Here is an 18,410-nt window from a genome sequence, read left to right as displayed (position 1 = left end):
GCGCTTGGCGGGAGCGGGCAGAGTGCTGACCTGGCATCTTTGCTTTGGAGTCTTCACATTCTTTTGCATTTGCCTATCTGTGCCAGCGGCTGAAACTGGGGCTGCAGGCAGAAGGCGGGGTGCCTGTCCATAGCAAAGACCCCCCCTGGGTCCAGGACTGAAATAAAAGGAGGTGTGTGAGGCTGGGGGGGGGGGTGGGGAACCCCTGGCACCAGCCAGGGATAGCCTGATCTCTGCTCCAGTCCACAAATCCTTAACGGATTTTCTTTCTCTCCCTTCATCCTTTTCTCTCCTTTGCTCTCTTTCTTTCTCTCTCCCTCTTTTTTCCCCTTTTCCCCTCTCTTTTCCCCTCCCTCCCTGCCCCCTTTCCCCTCCTCTCCCATCCCCCTTCCCCTCCCCCTTTCCATGTGTGTGAGCCTCTTCCTCTCCCCTCCTCCCCCTTTCCGCCTCTCTCTCCCTCTCTCTCCATCTCCTTCTCTCAGCTCGCCGGGCGACCCTGCTCCTGCCTCCCACATTAATGGCGGCATCTTCGGAGGATGACATAGACCGGAGGCCCATCCGCAGAGTCCGCTCCAAGAGTGACACCCCGTACCTGGCGGAGGCCAGGATCTCCTTTAACCTGGGGGCAGGTAAGGACACCTCTCTCCCCTGGGTCCCAGTCCATGCCACCCGGCTTCCTTCCTTCCCTTCCTCCCAACCAGCTGCCCCCCCACGTCCCTCCCTGCGCCCCCCTCCCCACCCAGCCCTGTGCCCTGCGCCCTGCGCTCTGGCTGGCTCTCTTTGTGTCACCTCGTGCAAGGAGGGGGTGTGTATGTGTGTGTGTGTGTGTGTGTGTGTGTGTGTGCGCGCGCGCGTGTGTGTGTTGCAGAGGTGGGGGAGGGCGGCGCATGGAAGCCTGCGTCCACCCAAGAGTGACACACAGGTCCCCCCCCCTACACACACACCCCTTCGCTGGAAGAAAAGAAAGTGTGGTCAGGGCTAACAATGATCTTAGGAATCACCGCAGCCCCGTGCGCCCCTGGGGATGCTGGCTGTGGGCGGAGGGTCTGGCCAGGCTCCAAGCAGATGCTCCGGGGCAGAGCCACTACAGGGTGGAACTTGTTGGTGACATTCAGACTCCTGGTGGTTTTGATGGTGGAGGCCGCCGCCGCTTTGGAGAGGGGGCGGGGCTGGTTGCAGGGGAGCAGAACCTTATTCCGGGTGGAGCAGTTGCAAGGCAGTCGGGTGGCTGGAAAAGCAAAAAGGGAAAGAAAAGCATGAGTAGGAGAGGGGTGCTGTCCCTGGAATCAGTGCTTGAAGTGGCCCAGATAGAATTAAGTGAAAAGGGTAACTGAGTAGAGAAGGAGAGGAAAAAAGAGAGAAGAGCACTGGAGAAGGAATATGAGGAAGGAAAGTGAAAGAAGAGAGGAAGGAATGAAGGGAGGAAGAAAAGGATGGAGAATGGAAAGGAAACATAGAGAAAGGATGAGGAAAGGAAGATAGGAAAGAAGGAGGAAAATGAGAGGGTGAGAGAGAGGAAGGAAAAGAAAGAGAGAAGGAAAAATAGGAGAGGGGAGGGAGAAGGAAGGAGGGAAGGAAGGAGAGGATAAAAGGAAGGGAGGGAGGGAGGAAGGACAAAAGGAAGGAAAAAGTAAAAAAGAAGGAAAGAAAGAAAAAAAGAAAGAAAGAAAGATTTAAGGAAGGAAGGAAGGAAAGAATAAAGAAAGAAAGATAGAAAGAAAGAAAGAAAGAAAGAAAGAAAGAAAGAAAGAAAGAAAGAAAGAAAGGAGAGCACAAAAGACAGAGAAACCAAGGGATTAAGAGAATCAAAAAGACCTCACCTAGCTCAGAGTCTACTATTCCCAGTGCTGCTGCTGTGTGAAACTTGCTCCTTGTGTAAGTTATTCTTGTTACTGAGAGGAAGTTGTTCCCCACTAACTTAACTTCACAGTGCTGCCTATTCTGACTGACTCCTAAACCCTTCATCTCCAGGGAACTTGATTCTTACATCAACTCCACTGCAGAAGTGTGAGTGCATTTCCTGAAGACTTGCTTGCAGAATCATTTACAAGCAATCAATCCTTTTTATTTGGGAAACTCTACCCTTGAAAGAAGTGTGTGTGTGTGTGTGTGTGTGTGTGTGTGTGTGTGTGTGTGTGTGTGTGTGTGTTGGGTGGAGTAAAGAAACCTTCACATGGTGAGTGTTAGGAGAAGTTTGGACACATGAGAACACTGTGTAGAGAAATAAGGTGTATCATCTGTGCAATTGAATCTAGATGGCTAGAAGAACAGGAATTGACTGTGTTGGTATTCAAGTTACTTGGAGTATAATTTTCTGTTTCATTGATTTGGTCCTTTATATGCTGCACATCTGTCATTTAGATGGTTCCCTTTGGCTCTGGCAATGCATAAAAAAGAACTTTATTGAGGAGACTTTGGTTGTGTGTATGTGGGGGAGTACACTATGGCAGCTCGTAGTGCTCCTTTTGGAATTGGCAGTCCCTTGAGTGTGTATATTTAATGTATGGTTTTGAAGGTTTGTTTGGTTTTTTTAGGAAATGAGAAGAACTTTGTTTAAGACCATGATTATTTTGTTATCTTAGCCCAATGATATCACCAATTACTCTACTGACGACTTTGCTAACTAACTCAGCTGTATTGTTTCAGGCCTCTAGCTTAGAATAGCAGAAAGGGGATAAAGCAGGAGTTCATACAGGTCATGTGCCTTCTTTTAGTACTTTAAAAACAGAACAATGAAGCACCGAAAAAAGAGTTTCAAGTTGCAGGGACTACTTGATTACATTGAGTCACTTTAGCAACAGATTAGAACTCAAGTAACTTGCAATCTTTATCCTACTTAAATTGCTCTGGAGGCCAATTAAAAGACTGGCTCAGTCAGAACTTATCTTCCTTTCATCTGGAAATAAACACACCAGACAAGTCCCTAGATCCTTCTATATGTCTCTTAAAATACATCTCAATGCAAAGTGGTAAGAAAGACACCAGGGAGAAGGAGAAATGGTATGGAGAGGCTTTGCTCTAGGAGGGAGGGAAATCACAGCTCCACACTGGGCCTGGGGAGCTGTCCTCTCTTCCTGGTGCTGAAGGAAGGTCAGGGAGCAGAGTCAGGGCACAGAGAAGGGAACGGTCTTGGACCATCTCCAGGATAGAATCCCGAGGTAATAAGGATGATGTGACCACTGAGAACTTTTCAATCCCTGCCCACCTAGATTTGCCACCTGTCTACTCTCACAACTACTATTCTGCTACTCTCACCCCCCCTCCCAATTTTGCTTCGGCTGCTCACTTCTGGGGCTTTGTTTATTTTCCAGCTGGTTTCTAGTTGCTTTTCCTAACAAAGTAAGATGTATTCACAGATGTGCCTTTCCCCCATATTTGAAAGTAATTGTAACCCCTGATTTGAAAAAGCAAGCAGCCTTGTTTATCTCCTTGAGCAGTAAGTTGTAATTAAACGATTAGTGTCATTATCAGCACTACTGAATGGAGAAGCTACATACTCCCAGTAAATTACATAATCTGGGCATAGGAGAATTTTGGTTTGCTTTTAACCACAATTTATAAACAACTAAGCAAGCAACGATTGCTCTCCTTTCTTCCTTATTCCCATGTCCTACCCCTAACCTTTATCATTTATCCTCACATATTGTTTTAAACAGCTTATGTTAAATATTTGCATTCTTGAACCCACTCATTATGTAAATCTACTTTTGATATTGCAAAGGTTTAGCCATGCTTCAAGGGGATAAAAGTACCTATGTTCATTTTACTTGGTTATTATAAAAATGATTTAGATGCCATCTTCCTTCCACAAATCCACTCATTGCCAAGAATTTTAAATATTCATTAAATACTTCAACATTCCTTCAGTACATTGCATCCCTGGAAGTATTTAATAATATTCTTTTGGAAATAATGCACAGCTTGAGTGAAGAATATATTCCTTCACCTACAATCTCAATATCCCTGAGAGAATAGCACTAAAACATGATTCTTTCATCACTACACCAAGGTACTAATTCAAGGTTCAGGTTGAATTGAGAAAACAGAGAAGAGAATTTTCTGAGCTATTCAATTTATTTGGTCAAAGAGCCCCTTCTTTAGGTTTGAAACTTCTGTTCAGTGTTCAGGCCATGCAACTGCTGGTAAATTGTTGTCTGGTAATGACAGTATAAATGCTAAGGGAAATTAAGTCAATGTCTGTGATGAAGGTTACCCAGAGATAGCAGGCCTCATTTAGAGCAGTGGAAAAGGGGGTGTTTTTCCCTGAGAAATACAAATGTATTAAAAGGACATTCTGTAACAGAAGAGTATGTGCACAATGTGAGTAGCAAGTGTTTCTAATTATGTTCTCACTTAGTAATGAACATCACTGACATTTTACTTGAGAGAACTTGCCCTTCCTTAGGAAGTCATTCACTGCACTGAACTAAATTCAGTGAAAACTTACAGCATTTCTTAAGTAGACATTTCCCTACCATTGAATGTATCCTATTTATTTTTGCATTGACATTGTGTCGGAGAGAATCCGATACATAGGAAGTGCTAAAACTGAAAAGTTCTCCACAATAACACTCTAAAGTGAGTGAAAGTACTCAATAAAAAGGAGAAGAATTAAAGCACAAAGGTTTCTTAACAAAATATATATGAAAGAAGAAAAGCTAGCCATTCTAATGATTTTAGGACTGTTTGACACAAATGTAATGTTGAGCACTATTGACAAGAATGAGTACTTTTTTCATTACAAGGAGTTTTATTTTTCATTGACATTTCAGAACTGTTTCGTGCTATATGAGTGAGATTTTAAGTGAATAGCACTGTCATCTCCAGCATTCTTACGCTCTTTGGAGAGCCAAAATGTATTTGAGTTCTTGATATCACCTAAGAATAGCCATATCTCCCTTCTACTATTCTCTTCCACTCTTGCAGGCCCATAGAATAAGCAGAATTAGCATTAGCTTGCTCTGACTACCTCTTAAAATGGATGGGTCAGCTAGTTAAAGTTCAAAAGACAGTCTCAGGGAAGTAGAGATTAAAAAAAAAAAAATCCAAGACCCTGAATTCAATCCCAGTGCCTGTACCAATAAATAAATAAATAAATAAATAAAGGCTCTTAGGAGACTTCTTTCCTACTTCTCTAGAGAAGGAAGACCTTTTTCCCTTAGTCAAATTATGAAAGCCCATGCTCTTGAAAAGTAGCAGCTTAGCACATGTTGTCATCTAACAAAAATAGTCTCTAATGGGCTAGGAAGGTGGCTCAGTGGTAGAGTGCTTGTCTTGCTTGTATGGGGCCCTGGGTTCAATTCCTCAGCACCATATAAGCAGAAAAAGGCGGAAGTGGCGTTGTGGCTCAGGTGGTAGCATGCTAGCCTTGAGCTGAATACCTGAGGGACAGTGCCCAGACCTAGAGTTCAGGCCCCATGATAAAAAACAACAACAAAAAAAGAGTCTCTAGGCAGATTGGGAATACTATTCTGTTGATTTGCCATTATTTACCATTTAAGGGTCTTAATAATAGTCTTCTCTTACCCTTTCATTAAAGGTTATTGAAGGAGGCCACATTACTTTTTATCATATTGATTTCAGGTTGATAGTTGATCAGGTGACTTTGACTTTTATTTGTGGCTTTAATTAAAGCCTTTTTAGTGTTGCTTCTCACATTCAATGGACAGCATTTATCTGATGAGAAGCCTGTATTACGGGGAGCTTGCCTCCTATGTGTCATGGTTAAAATCTGGGAGGCCTGATCATGTCACTAGGTTATACAAGAAGGGGGTGCTAATGAAGATAATCCCCAAACAATGTAAACAAAGGTGAAGGAAAGGAAGTAATTAACACTGTGAGGATATGAGAAGTGTTTTTCTATAAGTGTCTTGATTGCCATCTTGTCATTGTTTCCGCAATAACATAGAGTTATGAGACACCAGAAAATATAATTTATGTTGAAAAATTAAATGTTCTTAGGATCTGTGGTCTGAGTATTAATTTTTTAAACATCTGAGCATTGTATTTAAGATTATTTTAGGATTATATGGTTTGTCTGTATTTGTGTACATAATTTAAGTCCATACAAGTCCCAAGATGTGTGTTTTCTATTAAAAAAGTGAAACCAGAGACAGAAAAATTTGATGCCAATATATCTTTCTACTAATACCATGAACACATCATTTCATCTTTGTGGGCTGGGTCACTCAGCCCTAATATGACAGATTCAGTATCTAAAATCCCGTCCCTCTAAAACTGAGATTTCTAAATCTAGCTGTGTTGTTGAATACATACTTTACTACTGATTTCATATATAATCTTATTTATGGGATAAAATATGCAAGAGAAGATAACTATAAAAACACAAATATTTGATTATAGCACATATATGGAAATGAGTTGACTTAAAAGAAGATTGAATAATATTGCATAGATCTATTTCTTTGTGCCATATTAATTAAAGTATTTTAAATTAGGATATTCAGGAATTAGCCTCAAACATATTTAGTGCTCTATAAATATTCGTTGTATGATTAAAACATAGGAGAGATCTTAGCAACAAAGCAACAAATAGTGTGAGAAAATTAAATATTAATCTAGTTGCTGATTGGTGTTTCAAGCCCTTTAACCTGTTGTTCTTTGTATGAGTACATACAAACATATGAGTACATAAGTTGCATGTTTTCTTTTTTTAGGTGTGGGGAAAGTAGATATGGGTGTAGGGCAGCTAAATGACCAGATGCAGCAGAGGTGTGATTTGCACCTTTGGAATTCACAGAGTATAAGCTTTACCTGTTGGCATTGATCCAGTCATGAACAAAAAGGATCTTTATCCTTTTTTTCCATAGGCATAAATGCTGATAGGAGGAAACAAGCTACTGATCATAGTAACTGCAACATTTTTCCATTAATTTACTGTCAGTATGTTTTTTTTCTGGTCCTGGAGCTTGAACTCAGGGCCTGGGCACTGTCCCTGAGCTTCTTTATGCTCAAGGCTAACACTCTACCACTGGAGCCCCAGTACCACTTCCAGCTTTTTCTGCAGATGAGTCTCACAGACTCTTCTGCCCAGCTGGCTTCAAATGGTGACCCTCAGATCTCAGCCTCCTGAATGCTAGAATCATGAGCCACCTGCACCTGTCTAAGCAACTGTCCTTAATCTTACTTGTGGAGGTACTCTGATATACACAATTTCATGATTATTATTTAGTGTTGCAAGTAAGAGTTAAAATTCAAGTGGAAACAGAAGGTAATTTGTAGAGCTGATGTTTTTCTTCCCCAATTTGAAGTGAAAAAGATGACATCCAGTATAGCCAGTGTGTTATGTGAACAAAAGAGATCCTTCGAAAAACAACTGACTGAGCATGTTTTTAATTGTATGGGACAAGAGAAGCTCTGGCATATTCTCTTCTCCATCCCCACCCACTTTGATAGGTGCAAAAGTGGATGCAATTTCCAGGGAGGAGAGCAGACCATCTTGACAATTTAAATGCTTTAATTTATAAGTCTTTTACATAGTGAAAGCCAGTTAAACAAAAGACAAAATCAATTTTATGGCTTTATTGAATGATGATGGATTCTCATGACTTTCAACATAGGGTACTAAAGGACAAACAGGAATGATCTCACACTTGCAATTATTTAACATTTATAAATGCAAGTGCTGTGCTGTTTCCTATTGATCTTTTTCTGCCACACTGGTATGCTCTAATGTAATAATTCAGTAACAGAATATCTGATAGTAAGTAGTTGGGCTGTCAGTATAGGCATTAGGAATGTGTGTGTATGTGTTAGTTTTGAAAACATTCTTAATTTTATCAGTATTGCTCACTTGACATTTATAGACATAGACCTGTATTGCAATATTTCTACCAAGCAAACCACAGGTTGATTTAACATTAACTCATAGTTTAATCAAAACTACAGAGAAATATTAATTTTCAATTCCTCCCTTTTTCCACCTGGCCCTTTATTTGGGGGATGATATGAGAAGAAATAATAATATAACAGTATTAATTCAATTAACAAATATTCCTCCATTAACTGTAACTGTAAAAGAACATTTTAGGCACTTGGTCTGACATTAGTTTCCAAAATCAATATCATTTTACCCTTGTGAATATTAACTTCTAAAGATAGATTATACAGAGTAAACAATCTCTTTTCCAAAATGCTTGAAAACAAAAGTGTTTCAGAGTTGGGATGTTTTAGATTTTGATTATTTGCATACACTTTACCATCTGAATATCCCTAATCTGAAAAACCTGAAATCTAAAATGCTCCAAAAAGTGGATGATTCTCAAGACACTTTGAATTTAATATTTTTCAGATTAAGGATATTCAACCTATAATAAATATATAAGTATATTGTATAAGATGTTACATGTGAATACCTATTTAATTCACACCTATTTAGACCAAAATGAGTAAAGCAGGCTGAAGTTGAAGCATGAGGGATCAAGAAGAGAGGTAACCTGCAGGATCTTCAACATGGATGAGGAGGAGCTTGATTCAATTTCTTTAATTCAGATGAAAGAATGAACAATATCAATGTGCTGTGGAGGAGACAGCTAGGGACAGGCAAGAGTAAAAGCCTTAATCCAGGACTGTCCCAGCTGTAGCAAAGGGCCAGGTCATATGGGGTTGGATGCAAAGACTTCATATTCTTAGTGAAATGCGGAGTCCTGAAAACTTTCAGCATAGGAGTAATTCTCTGATAGGTGTTGAAAGGTTCACTGGGATTGCTGAGTTGAGATTATACTACAGCTGGACAGTGAAAAGCCTCTATACTGTCATGGTAACCCAAGAATCAAGAGTGACTCTTCAGCATGGACCTTAAGTAGCAATGGGAAGTGGTCAGATTCTATGTGTACTTACAGCTCTGTCCAGTGTGCTTCCTTGGTGGATTGCACGTGGGGATTGAGAAAACAACAGAGTCCTTCAAAAGTTTAACCTGGACAACCAACAATAGGGCTATTTTGGAGTCTGGTTGAATGGTCAGAAGTACCATATAGGCATGTCATGTGTGAGGTATCTATTGGACATCCGAGCAGAGTTATTAACTAAGCCATCCTACAAGTGTCTGGATTGAAAAATGATGTCTGCCCTAGATTGACTTTCTACTATATAGGGAGATTTATAAGATAGAGCACATTTGTTCATGTTTATTGTCAAGGACTTTCTAAGAATTTGCTTATTGCTCAAAATTGCCCTAAGAGATTGACATTATTACTCTCCTTATTTTATCCACATGAAAGCTAAGTCATAGAGAAGTTAAATAATGTTTAGAAGGTTGTAAAACAAACGAGAAGAAAAACTGGTACTTGGACCATGTTTAATATGACCTCAAACATTCTTGTTATATTTTTTGGTGGTACTAATATTTGAACTCAGAACCTGGCACTTGCAAGACAGACATTCCATCACCATGCCCCTGGCTCTTTGGCTTTAGTTATTTTTCACATGGTGTCTCATGCTTTTGTCCAGGCTGGTCTTTAACTATACTCCTTCTTCCAAGGAGATAGGAGTATACAGGTAAACCACTTCACCTGGATAACTTATGTTAATAATGGCCATGATTTACACCAAGACAGCAAGCTAATATTACCAGCTTTGCTCTGAGTTCATGTTTAAAGTTGAATGTGGTTGAAGGAAAAACATAGAAATTAAGATGCATCCTAACTCAGGATCTAAAATACTTTTTGACTAGGACTCACTAGAAATGTACTTTATCTAGATCTACATAATTTTCATGAATGGAATGTATAGTGAAAATGTAAAAAATAACAACTCCCCCCCCCCGCACATGTTGCTTTTGCCATGGCCCCAAACTGGATACAAAGAAATAGTCCAAAGAGGCTTGAACACATTTACCAGTTTATGCATTTAGGCCCTGTTTGGGCCTCCACTATCAATCCCTATCCTTGTATGAAATAGTAGGGTCCTTAGAATTCTATTATCACTAGGTGACAAGGTGCTTGAATTTTTCAAGTGTTTCTGAGTTGTACAGATGTTTAACTTAGTACAGCTGGGCCTCACTTCAACTTCACTTGATAACAATCCTCACGAAAGATCCTCTCCTGTTGAGGCTAAAAGCAGGTGAGAATAATGTGGAATGCCACATAGGGCATTGGTCCAACTTAGCACAAGCCTAACACTTAGCCAAAGAACCAAGTGGTACCCTGCTTTTACAACCTCCTCTCCCCTTCATTCTCTCCTTCTCCCCCCTCCAACTGAATGCCCTAATTATTTGCTCTGACCTTACAAAAACACAGCCAGAAGTTTCAAAGCCAGGCCTTCATGTTTAAGAGAGAGAGGGACTTAAATGACCCCTGTGGATCTGCGGAAGTCTAGGGCTGTTCATTTCCTCCCACTCCAACCCTAGAATTACAGTTTGCACAGCTGTGGGACCAGCTGCCCTGTATTTACTCCAGGTCTCTTCCACTGCTGCCTTCCAGCAGCAGCCTTGCTGTCTGATGTTGAGTGAGGCTGGCTGGAGTCTGCTATGAGGAGAATCTTTTACTAAGAAAAATGACTTCTGTCTGCAAAGGAGACAAAGGAGACTCACACCTACCTTGCAAGTGAGGAAAAGTTTGTTTTAGGAATGATGTCTTCACATTGAAAACATTGAAACAGAACAGACAAAACAAAATTGTGACTAATTGAGGTATTGGTTTATTTATTTTCTCTTTATAGTTTGTGATTTCAGAGGCTCTTTGGCCTCCACTATGGGTCTCGCTTATAAAACGAGTGAAAATTTCAGCCAAATTGTCTGGGATTGGAGTTGTGATGAATAATGCAAACAACACCAAATTCTGATTAATCTGCCTCCCTGTTAATTCATACCTTATCATTCCACATGCTTTTCATGAGTATTTTACTGTGAATGACATAAATAATATTTAGTTAATGGGTCTTAAACAAATTAGATCCTTTATAACTGATGACCATTGTGCACTCTTTCACAGTGAAAGTTGTTTCAACTTTAAAATGCCTGTGGTAATTTTTCATCACCCTCTCATGCAAGTTCATTGTAAGTATGCACAAATAAATCATTGATGTGGTTTCTGAAGTTTGGCAAAGGTGTCCCCACACTCCACAAGCCACTTAAACCTCACCACAGAAATCCTCCTCTGCCAGGAAACTACCACTACAAAGGATGCTTGACTTGTAATTTGAAATTCTTTGTCTTTCAAAGTTGATTCATATGTTTATATCTATAAGCCAGGAACTATCTTTTTAGTTATCTTGAGGGCATTCTTAGAAGAAAAAAAGAGTTGCTCTGATGTTTCTTGTCTACTCAAATCTGAGTCAAACCACTATTTGACTTATAGACAAACAGCCAAAGGAATGGAATATATGTTATCTCTAAGATTGGACGTATCCATAAAAGCAATACCAAGTCAGGCTCAAGTCAGCTATAAACTCAACTTCATTGGCCTCTGGATTCCAGCTCATATAATACAATCTGTATGAACACATACTGTTGTTGTAAAGCTACCTCATAAAGAAATTGATCATCTACAGAGTCCTTTCATAAACTCAGTTATGAGAACAATTCAGCAGAGTTAGGGTCACTAGGATCTTTATCTGTTCTATAGCTTCCTGATCCCACTTATTAAACACAGCAAAGTGGAAATATTGAGTTGGCAAGGCCACAATGATTGAAATTTAGCCAACACAAAAGAGTGTGGTAAAGTCATTCAATCAGGAATAATTTTACTTCTCTCTTATTGCTGTATTGCCAACTTTATTTACTATAGGTGATAGGGTACAGCCTTACAATAGCCATAAGCAGATTGTTTATAACCAAATAGATATTATCAATATCTCACTGACAAATCAATTTCACAATCTACACAAAATTATATCTATATATTACATATTAATTATATATTATATATTATAAATATTAGTTGGTGATTTAATTTGAATTCAGTAACCACACTGCTAATTTTTACATGTAATTAACTAATATCTTTTGTGCCAAATGGCAAAGGAAAATAAATTAGCCATTCGTAAGCTATTATTAATCAGTACTCAATATAATATGGGTTTGGGGAGCATAGTCCAATTGTATATATTACCAAAATTCAGGTGACACAGTAATTTTCTAAATTTGTCATATCACCAAAGGATAAAGGGTTGACATGGTCAAACTGGTTTTGAAAAAAAAAAAAAAAAACGACATACACTAGAGTCAGAAGGAGAGAAAATGTAAAGTAGATGTTAATGTTCAAATGAAAGCTTTCCTGTAGCCAGGGGGTGTCATTCAGAACTGGAGGAAACTGAGAAGCATGTATGTCTGCTGATTGACATATTTAGTGTACTTACTCCAACTGGGCAGTTACACTCAATATTAGGGTGTATTAAGGCTAGGGTGATTTTCTCTTCTATTTCTGGCTCTTGGAGGACTTTATCAATCTCTGGAAAGCTCAGATACAGTCCAATAGCCATAATGAATCTTGAGTGCATTCTTAGTGTCTTTTTTAAATTATAGCTAGTGTCAATACTCATGCTCACTCTGTGGGGACTTAAGGAAAAACAATTGTGCTATTTTATGTGGGCTCATAAAAACATTCATTTTCCCCATAAATCCTTGGCTTCTGTAAATCTATGGCTGAGGCTCAATTAGTTTTCTCCCTAGTGAAAGAACCACTAGTGTCTTATGGTCTTGTGATTTCTTTGACCACACTCTTTGCTCTGACTGTTGTTAGAATAATGCTTTACTGTGGTGAAAGTCTACAGACTGTATAGATACAGGCATAGATATAAAAACGTCTGGGGGGTCAGTACAAGGCAGAGGGCTCCCACAGACTTCTCACATCATCTTACTTAGAAGGAGCAAAATGTCTGAGGATCATTGGCTCACCGAGGCAGTACTCTGAGCAGGTCAAGGTAAAATGAGGGTCTGATCACTCACCACAAAGAAACCTCACAGTATAGGGGACTTGTTTCACAGATACTGAATTCTACAGAATAGGGGAGGTGAAGAGTGGATTTGTTTCACAGATACTGAATTCTAACTCTACTAGACAGTTTTTGAGCAAATTAATTATAGATCAGCTTGCTGATTTTTAAAATAGAAATGTTCATATCTCAGAGTTATCAGAATTTCCTGAAAAATGCAATTTAAAGCAAAGTGCCTAACATAGTAGGATGTAGGTGGGCACTGTACCATTTGAGCCATAACTTCAGTCCCTTTTTTTCTGTGGGTTATTTTTAAGATAGTCTCACTTTATGCTCAGTCTATCCTGATGTCACTGCTAGTGACAGGCATGGGCCACCACAGCTAGCCTTTCATTGAAATGGAGTTCTCCCAAACTTCTTTATCTGGGCTAGTTTTGAACTGCTAGCCCTGGATCTCTGTCTCCAGAGTACTTTAGGATTATAGGCTTGAGCCACCACACCTGATTTAGCTTCATTAACATAAAAATATTGATGTTACATCACAGTGACAAGTATTTACTTAGGTTACCAAGCCTGCTATTAAAAAAAAAAACCTAAATGAAAATTTAGGAAAAGAAAAGATGACTTGTTATCTTTATGGTTACTCATTTCAACAATCATCTGTCAAACATTTATCAAAGGCCTGCAGTGTAGTTAGCACAGTGAAGGAAATATATCTGCTTTGTTGACTCCTGAATCTTCGCATCTGATAGCAGATATGGCCCATACTAGAGCCTCACAAAGTACTTGTTAAAGGAACCAATGGATGAGAGTCACAGACACTAGGCTATCTTGCCTTCCATATAGTGAACTTGTTGCCATTTTTCTCTATATAATGATATCCATAGACATCTCCATATAGCTGGTCCTTGCTTCTGCCTAACAGTATCTGAAAACAGAAGCTGTAAGTCAGGAAGACAGCTCTTCTGAGAGCTGGCCACAAGCCAGTCAGGCCTTTGAGCATTGCTAGATCCATTTCTTCAACCCCCCTCTCTCCTCAAGAAACTGTCTATAGAGTTTGTGTTTAGCTCCCCAAAATGAGTAAAGTACTGGGCTGATTTAACTCATGTTACATGATAGTTGCAGTATCATTTGCTTTTCCTCTTCAATATTCAGCTCATGGCCTCTTCCCAAGCAATTCTCTAGACATTGAAGAAAGATTTGTAGTACAATTCTACGAAGAAGAGCAGATGTTATGTCTCCTGCTTGAGAAACAGGGATGCCTTTGATTGCGTCCACTTGAAAATGCTCAAGTGGAAATGAAGCAGGTTCTGTGTCATATGTACTCACACCCACGGTGTCCTCTTTCTGTGACATAGTACAAGAACTGACATCTTGGTGATGAAATTCCAGGAGCCTCCCATGGGATATTTCTGCAAGCTATGTTTAAATTTTATAAAATAAGCTGCACTGCATTGAGAATGACATACACCACACCATGTCAAGAACCATACCTGATCTCCAGGTCTTTATAGTATAAACTTGAATTAAACAGAATTTTTCTTGAATTCTGTTGTCAAAATCAGGCTGATTTAAGTCTAAAAGTAAGAACATTATGTATGTATCTAGAGAGTTGAACTGAAAAGCTTAGAGGTTGTCTATCTCAATTTTAACATACCTTGCAAATGAGGACATGAGGATCTGTGGAACTCTCTGGTCCCTTAGAAGGAAAATAGAAAATGTAAAGGGGAATTCCTCAGAATCAGAATCTAACTACTAATTTAAAAATGTACCTCAGTTCCAAGGTTATGTTTATATGTTCATTTCATCCCAACTCCATGTTTAGTGAGATTACATGGGTACCTTGTAATCAGTTATGGACTGTTCACACACACCACTGTGAATTAGAGAACTAATACTTAAGTATTTGTCCACAGTACCCATTGCACTCTTCACAGAGCTGCAAATGATGTTTGATAGATACACTATTCTAAATACACAAGCAGATAGTTCAGACACATTGTTTTATTGTGTTGCTAAAAAATATTGGAGGAAAATAATGAAGACGTTTTTGCTTGACAACGTGACATCTAGCTGTTTATATCACATTATCTAGGAGTGTGTTGATAGGTAATTTTGATGACTACTTTCCTAGGGTAAAGAATCATAAGCATGTCTTTAAAAAATATTGGTTTCTAGAACAGATAGAAATAAATATGTATGGGCACAGGTAAATTTAACAGTTTTTCATAGAAAAATTATTATCAAGTTACTCTATCACATTTTATCACCTTACATTGCATTTTGGACACTATAATCAATCTTAGGAAGATAAAAGTGGGTTGCTATTTGCAGTCTGTTCAATAATAACAATGTAGTGGTCAGCATTCCAGCACATTACATTTCCTAGCTAATGCCACTGTAAAACACTATTTAGAAAACAACTTCATCTAGGTAAATGATGCCCATTTGCAGTGTGTTCATACCAGTCTTGGCAGCTGCAAAGATACATCTTAAAGCAAGAAGTTCATTGCTGTTCAGAATGCTCTCAGGCTATCTTATATCTGTATAATTGCTTAACTACATCAGACCTTTAAAAAAGCTCATCAGGGTAGGCTTATATTTTGGTTTCTGCAGGACACATGCGTTTGTATCTAGAAACAGTTTATTCTGTTGTTGTTTATTTGTTTGTGGAATGGTTTCTAACTCATAATGAAAGCAGCTGCAGATGAAATAAAGGCCCTAGACTTGCAGGAAGAGATTGGAACACCTCTTTTAAACAAGTTCTGTTCAAGACTCAGTGACAATTATAAAATAACTTATATATGCAAACATCAAGAAATTAAATTTGAAGTTTCCATTTATGCACAGGGCTGTATATGGGTAACATTTATGTTATTGGTGTGTGTGTTAAAGCTCTCCACACCATTTTCAGGCATATTGACTATGGAAGAAAACAAATGGATTCAGAATGAGAGATCATTAAGAAAATAATGTAAGGATGGGAAATTCCAGGAAAAGTAACAAACTTTACAGCCATTAACATACTCTTTACCATGTGTACAATAGTGAAATGCATGAATCAAGCAAACATTCCAGTTGTATTTAAGCTTGATATATATCATTACATGATAGACCAGGAATTATTCTGTGATGTAGAAAGTGAGACTTGAGATATTAGGATCAGTCAGGTTTTCAATTAGGAACTAGAAAGTGTTTGAATTTTATTCAATTTTGTTGTTGGAGGGTTCTCTTCCTTTGAGAAAATTAATTAGAATGTTATCGAATCCCTTTTTATGGAATAGGTCCTGGGAGAAACAATTATTGCCATCAAATCCCCTGTGGAGTAACAGATCTGTGAAGAGTCAATTGACATAAAACTAGATTTTACTTTTATCACCTTTTTTTTTTGTCAGTCATGGGGCATGAACTTGGAGCCTGGATACTTTCCTTGAGTTCTTTTTGCTCAAGGCTAGTGCTCTACTACTCTGAGCCATAGCTCCACTTACAGTTAATTGAAATAAGAGTCTCACAGACTTCCCTGTCCAGTCTGGCTAGGATGACAGGCATGAGCCACCAGCACCCAGCTTTTACCTTCTTAAGATCATGGTAGGATCAATTAATATGACAGGGCAAATATTTTTCTAATATTTTTGTCTTTGAGAGAGAAAGGGACATGTTTTAGTACTGATGTATATAGGTTAGACAATAAGCTATAAAGTCCAGCTCATGGATTTGTAGCCCTTTCCAGATAGAAGACCTTAAGTTACTTCGTGAAGCCCTCTCTTATTTTCTCTTGAATAGATTGCAGAAAATAATCACATCTGGTTCGCAGTGGTAAGAATTAGATAAGGCAGTATGACTAAAGTTCTCCAAATGGTTTTGGGTACTCCATGAGCACTGTGAAAATGGTCTCTGGTGTGATTAGAAAGGATGGCTGTCCCAGAAGGCCCAGGATGGTAATAAGCTTCAGACTTTGCACACCTACAGAGAGAAGAGCTGCAGACAGACTTGGGTGAACAGAGCCAGCTGGCTCAGCTGCAAGATCCCTCCATGAGTCAATGTTCTCACTTTGGTCCCTTTTCTTAATAGATCTGCTTAGAGGCTCAAGGCAAAATCTCTTTAACCCCCTGGGTTGAGCCTTGGCTGAAGCAACCTGTCCCACATCATAGCTCAGGCTGTGACTAGGCAGATTCAAGTCTCTCTAAGGCAGCTCAACTTAGAGGGGGAAGTAGTTAACTCAGCAGGCAGGTAAAAGATGTGATATGCCAGTATTTAGTCACTTGTAATTCTCACTGATAGGAATGATTATGTAATTTGAAATGTCACAAGATGTGGGAAGCAGGGTGTGAGTCAGGGAAGGCTCCAGGTCTTCTTGCTCTTTCATTTGGAAAGCATCCTTGCTGTGTCCTCTTGTTGTGGTGACTCTGAAACTAACTTTGCAATTACTGAGTGGTGATTAGTAGACATTAATACATCTCTTTAGCAAGTCTGTATCCGTGTTCTAGATCCTAGTTACAAAGTTAGGCCTCATTCTTAGGAGCTTGGCCTAGGTCAAGTAGATGGATTAGGAAAAGATGGAGACATCGTAGAGAGCGCATCATTGGACATAGGAAATGAAAACATCAGCTCTACCTGGAAGAGCTGGGGTCTGTTTAGAAAGAAGGGTACTTGGGTTGCCTCTCAGAGGATGAGGAGGCTGTTTCCCAAGGAAGAAGATATGGGAGAAGGATTTCTTGAAGTGAGAAGCAAGGACTTAGGGAGTTTCTCAAGTAGTTCAGCACTTAGCCAGCATTTGTGAGGTCCTAGATTCAATCTTTAGTACTAAGAGAACAAAACAAGAGAACTCAGGGACATTGTCATCAGACGAAACAGCCCAGAATGCATTTGGCATTTAGTTTCCTCTGATTTACAAGCTTTCATATGTATGTCTGTAAAATTATCCACAGATGATCTGAAAATCATTGATATGTCCATGGGCAAATTTTTCTACCTGGAGTGCCCAGATATGGAGGAGGGCAGCTATAGGGGGCGGCGGGGCATGCAGTGGAGCTTCAGGGCTCCTGACTGAGAAGGTGACAGACAATGGTGAGCTTTGTTCTTCACAAGTGGCTTTATGGTGAAGGTAGGCCTCAGTAATGAGGAGAATGTATGTGAAGGCAGGTCTGCAGGCAGAGCCCCTGCAAGAGTGCATACAGTCAGAGACCTGCTAGGATGAAGTTTGATGTGGAATCAGACAAAGGCAGAAAGAGGGCTGGGGAAGGAATTGGAATCCATGCAGGACCTCATACACATGGGGCTCCAAAGCTTCTCCTCACTGCAGTTATCCATCCAAAACACTTAGCTAGACATAATTAAGGCTTGAAGGGAGTAATAGCAGAAATGGAAAAGTAACTTACAATAAAGGTATTTTCAAAGAGAAATAACCCAGACCCCCTTAATCAAATGAAGAGTGAGGGCAAGGAATATATGACCTTGAATTTTATATCCTTGCCAACTAGGTTAAGCATTTAGGGAACATTTAGGATGGAAGAGATCTG

General features: G+C 39.4%; 1 protein-coding gene across 5 annotated transcripts in view; it reads left to right on the top strand.

Annotated features, from left to right (window-relative positions):
• The window catches only part of Phactr1 (phosphatase and actin regulator 1), a 434,482-nt gene that overhangs the window by 28,970 nt on the left and 387,102 nt on the right, over positions 1-18,410 (top strand). For all 5 annotated transcript variants that reach the window (XM_070024551.1, XM_070024552.1, XM_070024555.1 and 2 more), the window contains one exon: positions 483-629. In XM_070024551.1, coding sequence (XP_069880652.1) covers positions 483-629 — 147 coding nt within the window. The remainder of the gene's footprint in view (positions 1-482; positions 630-18,410) is intronic.

Source organism: Dipodomys merriami, unplaced genomic scaffold (assembly GCF_024711535.1).
Source record: "Dipodomys merriami isolate MVZ:Mamm:240054 unplaced genomic scaffold, mDipMer1.0.p SCAF_16, whole genome shotgun sequence".
In the NCBI taxonomy this organism is placed as follows: Eukaryota; Metazoa; Chordata; class Mammalia; order Rodentia; family Heteromyidae; genus Dipodomys; species Dipodomys merriami.
Note: the sequence above shows the minus strand (reverse complement) of the source record. Positions and strands in the feature narration are given on the sequence as shown.